This window comes from Saccoglossus kowalevskii, chromosome 7 (assembly GCF_978046115.1).
Source record: "Saccoglossus kowalevskii chromosome 7, keSacKowa6.1, whole genome shotgun sequence".
Taxonomy (NCBI): domain Eukaryota; kingdom Metazoa; phylum Hemichordata; class Enteropneusta; family Harrimaniidae; genus Saccoglossus; species Saccoglossus kowalevskii.
The window spans coordinates 30,523,954-30,529,738 of record NC_140647.1 but is presented as its reverse complement, the minus strand read 5'-3'; the positions used below and the strand labels follow the sequence as shown (position 1 = coordinate 30,529,738).

General features: G+C 45.0%; 1 protein-coding gene across 1 annotated transcript; it reads left to right on the top strand.

Annotated features, from left to right (window-relative positions):
* The first annotated feature begins 547 nt into the window (after positions 1-547).
* LOC146740930 (uncharacterized) lies at positions 548-5,276 on the top strand. The gene is made up of 2 exons (XM_085501445.1): positions 548-2,638; positions 2,908-5,276. Exons 1-2 carry the CDS (start codon positions 1,825-1,827, stop codon positions 3,969-3,971), a joined length of 1,878 nt encoding a protein of 625 aa, XP_085357571.1. The 5' UTR covers positions 548-1,824; the 3' UTR covers positions 3,972-5,276.
* The last annotated feature ends 509 nt before the right edge of the window (positions 5,277-5,785 follow it).

The following is a 5,785-nucleotide window of genomic DNA, read 5'->3' as shown; positions in this document are numbered from 1 at the left end:
AACGCTATAACAGAGTAGTCGTATAAATATCACTCATATACATTCATTCAGTTTTTTTTTTTTTTATCACGCTACAGTGCACAGTGCATTATCGTCAATTACGTCCATTTCATTCTTTGTTCGAGAACACTACTTAATTAATCTACAATGCCAGCTAGGCGTGGACGTGCAAAGAAATCTACTCAGCCCCGTGTCCAGCCTTACATCAGACCAGTGACTAGAGCAGCAACTCGTAATTCTTTGGATCAACTCGCTGCCGAAACAAGGAATGTGGACATTTCAGGAACTACGATCTCGCTACCAGCACAACGGGACGCGTTGGTTCCACAGCAAGTTGAGGACGCCCAAGTACCAACTGCAAGCACTTCATTTGCGATAAATTCGCCAACCCAGAGTCAAGACGGACCCGTTACAATGGCTATGTTTAAGGAGTTACAATTGTCGATCGCTAACCTGACCCGCACGGTTCAACTGCAAAACGTCCAGAGGTCAGAGGTCGACAATCAAGCAATGACGTCACACCACAACAATTCCGTTGAACATTTTCAAGATGGCGGCTCCCAGGCTGTCGACGCTAGTGCTACCTTTGAGAACAACTTGCTGCGCTCGCGTGGGACTCCTTCTGAAAATCTGCCACACATAGAACTAGTTTCTCCTTCCGTTCGACGCGATATTATCGCAGGTAAGGACATAAATCTAGCATGTCTCTTAGTACCAGGCTACAGTTACACCGACGGTCAACGCCACATCGTCGTCGGCGATGAGGCATTTACTTTAAAACCCTTGCAAGATAATAGGTTATCTCGTTCACTTACGATTCAGGAATTCATTCTGGCATTTTCGGTATACAAAAATGTTATGTCCGATGTCTACCCAGAGCGACGATGGGAATTAGATGCATATGAACGTGACATAGTGGACATGTCAAAACGTTATAACGGACTGGCGTTTTACGAGTATCATCGTGTTTTTTCTGCCAGAGCTGCAGCATTGCTTCTCAACCACAACATTAAAGTGGATTGGTCTCGTCGAGATACAACGCTATACTGTTCTATATTCTCAGGGCTTCGTGCAAATACATGCAATCTGTGCAGTAGTGTCGCTCATGCAACCGAGGTGTGCACTCAGCTTGCCTCAACCACCAGGAAGCCTAATTTATATACCCCTGGTAATACATCAGCCTCGGCATCCCATGACAGATCTGGCCGAAAACGTGTTTTCTACCAAGGAAAGGAAATTTGCAACAACTTTAATGCACCTTTCGGCTGCAAAAAGAGCAATTGTGTCTTTTCTCATTTATGCCATAATTGCCATTCATCTGAACACAATTTTAGTCAAGGGAAATGTGCTCCTAAAGGTCAGCAAAGCAGAGCCTGACTTCCTAAGAAAGCCTCCACTCCAATTAACATTGATATTCTTAGTCAGCAGTTATCCACCCATCCAGACTCAGCATTTGTGAACTACCTCATTTCAGGCTTACAGGAAGGCTTTGACACTGGGATTAATAACCCACCTTTATCTACCTTAATTTGCCGTAATTTGCTATCTGCTCGCAAACAACCAGAAGTTGTTACAGAAAAAATTGCATCAGAAGTCAAAAAAGGATATTTGATTGGCCCCTTTTCTTCACCACCCTTTGCCAATTACCGTTGTAGTCCAATTGGCGTGGCAGAAAAGAAATACTCTGACAAGAAACGTTTAATCGTGGACTTATCATCACCCCATGATAATGCAGATACTCCCAGTATAAATGACCTAATCGACAAAGTACAGTTTTCACTCTCTTACGTGAAAATTGATGATGCAATTTTAGCCATTCAGACCATGGGTAGAGGCGCATTGTTGTGCAAAACCGACATCACTGATGCTTTTAAACTAATCCCAATTCATCCTTCTTTATGGCATCTGTATGGTATCCAGTGGGATAGTCAATTTTACTTCTTTGTTCGCCTGGCATTCGGGTCACGCTCTAGTCCAAAGATCTTTGACCACCTGTCTACTGCTGTCTCCTGGATTGCTCACCACATATATGGCATTAGCACTATCTTTCATTTACTGGATGATTTTCTAACAGTTGACCCACCATCATTTGATGCCGATCGTACAATGGCTCTACTGACTCTGTTGTTCCGTCGCCTAAATATCCCTTTGGCACCACATAAAACAGTGGGTCCAACCACATGTTTAGAATATCTGGGGATTGAACTTGATACTCTTGCTATGGAGGCACGCCTACCAGAGAATAAACTTAATAGGATGCTTAGTTTGGTTGCTTCATTCCTTGCCCGTAAATCCTGCACAAAGCGAGAATTACTAAGCCTCCTGGGACACCTGAATTTCGCATGCAGGGTGGTCACTCCAGGCCGGACATTTATTTCACGCTTAATTGAAATTTCCAAGGGAGTGAAGAGTTTAAACTACCATGTGACATTATCGCAAGAAAGTAAACAAGACCTGCTGATGTGGCACCAACTCCTCTCTAATTGGAATGGTGTTTCTATGTTTCTGGAGGCCGAAACAACCCTAGCGTCGGATATGCAGCTATTCACAGATGCCAGCGGCATAGGGCATGGCGGCTATTTTCGCGGTCATTGGTTTAACGAACGCTGGCAGCACGGACTTACCCTTGACTCTGATCCAGCACTGTCCATCGCATTCCAAGAACTGTACCCAATCGTGGTAGCATCAGTGTTATGGGGTCATTTTTGGGGACGCAGGCGAATTATGTTCAATTGTGACAACATGGCGACCGTTCACATTATCAATAAAGGCCGCTCTAAGTCACCTGTCATTATGAAGCTAATGCGACGACTAGTAATCATGGCAGCATCCCACAGTTTCATGTTTCAAGCTCAACATATCCCTGGGAAGCTTAACACAATTGCTGATTCTTTGTCTCGTTTCCAGATACAACGTTTTCGGGAAGTGGCTCCACTCGCAGACAAATCCCCGTGCCTGATTCCCTCCGAAGTAATGTTCAGCTGAACCAAGCGCTGGTCACCTTCCAAAGAGCGGCTCTCAGTGCACGTACAATTGGATCATATTCAACAGGAGTACGCGCATGGTTACGTTTCACAGCTTTGTCAGAAATCCCAGGGCAGTCAACTTCGCATCCCCGTATCTCAGAAGACATCCTGATATATTTTGTGACGCATTGCGCTACGAACTTGCATCTTAAATACACCACTATTAAGGTATATCTGGCAGGCATACGGAATTACTACATATTAGGTGGCTACCCTAATCCACTGCTTACTCTACAAGGTCAGTCACCTCTTCGCCTTAATTATGTACTCCGGGGAATTCTACGTCTCCAAGGAAATGAAACCCGACCACGTTTGCCCATAACGGTAGATATACTACAACGTTTGTGCAACCTACTCCGTCAGGGGGTATTTGGTCCCTATTTCGATCTCATGCTGGAATCAGTATTTTTGTTAGCCTTTTATGGTTTCCTCCGCTGCAGCGAGTTTACTTGCCCCACTTCAACTTTCAATATGCAGTACAATTTATGCTTGGCTGATATCAGTGTACCAGATCATGCAGCCCATATAACTATTCATATCAAGGCATCCAAAACAGATCAATTCCGGAAAGGTTTCGACTTGCGGCTTTTCCCAACAGGCACGCCTTTTTGTCCAGTTACAATGCTGCAGCAATTTTTATCCGTGCGGCATAAGATGTTTCCCCTTGCAACCGAACCACTGTTTCTGCTTCCCGAACGAACACCCCTTAATCGTCGTATCTTCACAGAGTCTCTTCGTATATTGCTCGCAAGGATTGGACTACAACCGCATTTGTTTGCAGGACACTCCTTCCGCATCGGAGCAGCTACCACCGCAGCAAGTGCTCACGTTCCTGATCACCTCATCCAAACATTAGGCAGATGGTCCAGCAACTGTTATCGCACCTACATCAGAACACCAGAGAGTCTTCTACAACATGCCTTTCAAAAAATGGCAACATCGTAAATAGCATCTGACATTTACAGTATTAAGAACTTTCACTGCATCCAATATTCACAGTATTCAGAACATTGTTATTAAATCATGTACAGCATCCGACATTTACAGTATTCAGTACTTTTCTATTTCTTCATTTACAGCATCCAATATTTACAGTATTCAGTACTTTTCTATTTCCTCTTGTTCAGCATCTGTCGGAACCTTCCTATTGCATCATGTTACCGCATCCAATATCTGCAGTTTTCAGAACTATACTATTGCATCATGTACAGCATCCGACATTTACAGGGTATCGGAGGAGTCAATTTGTAATTTCCAGTCTGTTCGCTTATTTTTGTAATTGCTTCTTTTTGTCATTCCTACATCTAACCACATCCACCTGGGTCGTTCATGCGCACATGTCACCCAGGACCCCGCTCCCCAAGCCGTGCATATATCATATGCCCCTTGGGCTGGAGCACCCTAGCATTACTCATCACCACCTGGGTCGTACTTGTTCAATGTAACCTCAAGCTTACTCCCCAAGCCGTGCATATTTCATATGCCCCTTGGGCTGGAGTAACCTACCATATACACCTGGCATGCACATGCACACACGTCACCCAGGATCCTGCTCCCCAAGCCGCGCATATTTCATATGCCCCTTGGGCTGGAGCATCCTGCCATATACTAATTTCCATATGGGTTATGCACGCTCATATGGAACCCTGGTGCCTACTCCCCAAGCCGTGCATATTTCATTTGCCCCTTGGGCTGGAGTACCCTGCCATATCCACCTGGGTCGCACATGCGCACATGTCACCCAGGATCCTGCTCCCCAAGCCGCGCATATTTCATATGCCCCTTGGGCCAGAGCATCCTTCCATCAACTAACTCAACCCTCTACCCAATCCTTATTTCATGGGGGTCACTTCAGTCATGACATACTTGCCATTCCCTCAGTCTGGGCCAGGGATTTCATCCTGCCCCCCATTCAGTTTCTCAGTAGCCACTCTCCAGGCTACCCCTCACTTGATCGGTCACCTTCACGGTCACGCACGACCTTGGTGGCACGGTGACCTTCATCCCCTGGGCAGCATAGTGACCTTCAGCTACAAGGTCACTTCGTGGCCTTGACGTTGATCTCACTTATGCCCTTGGCCTGGTAAGTTAGACTGAAGGGACCCCTTGCCCAATTTATAGTTTTATTAGAAATATGATTTTTTGTTTTTTGTAGAGTTAACTGTTTTTTATTATTGCATAATTAGTAAGTTTTTTGGTTTGTATGTGTTGATTTTGTATGTGCTTTTTTATTAAATGTAATTCAATTTATATCTTCTGTGTGCGGTGTGTCTTTACAAAGTGAGATCTGTGTTGTCACAGATATATTTTGTAGGGACACTTAGCTCACTGCTAGGAGGATTTGCTTAGCACCCCTTAGATAGTCTTTGCAACCCTGTTTAATTAAGCGCTTAATTTAATTTGGCAGCCAATCAGTTCTCACTTGCACACGACACTTAGCGTCACCTAAATTTCTTTTGTCTCTTTGTTACCACTCATTCATTCAGTTTTTTTTTTTTTATCACGCTACAGTGCACAGTGCATTATCGTCAATCCCACCACCATCCCCATCTTCCGCCTTTTGGCCCCTTCATTCTGACTTACTGGGCCAGGGATTTCATCCTGCCCCCCATTCAGTTTCTCAGTAGCCACTCTCCAGGCTACCCCTCACTTGATCGGTCACCTTCACGGTCACGCACGACCTTGGTGGCACGGTGACCTTCATCCCCTGGGCAGCATAGTGACCTTCAGCTACAAGGTCACTTCGTGGCCTTGACGTT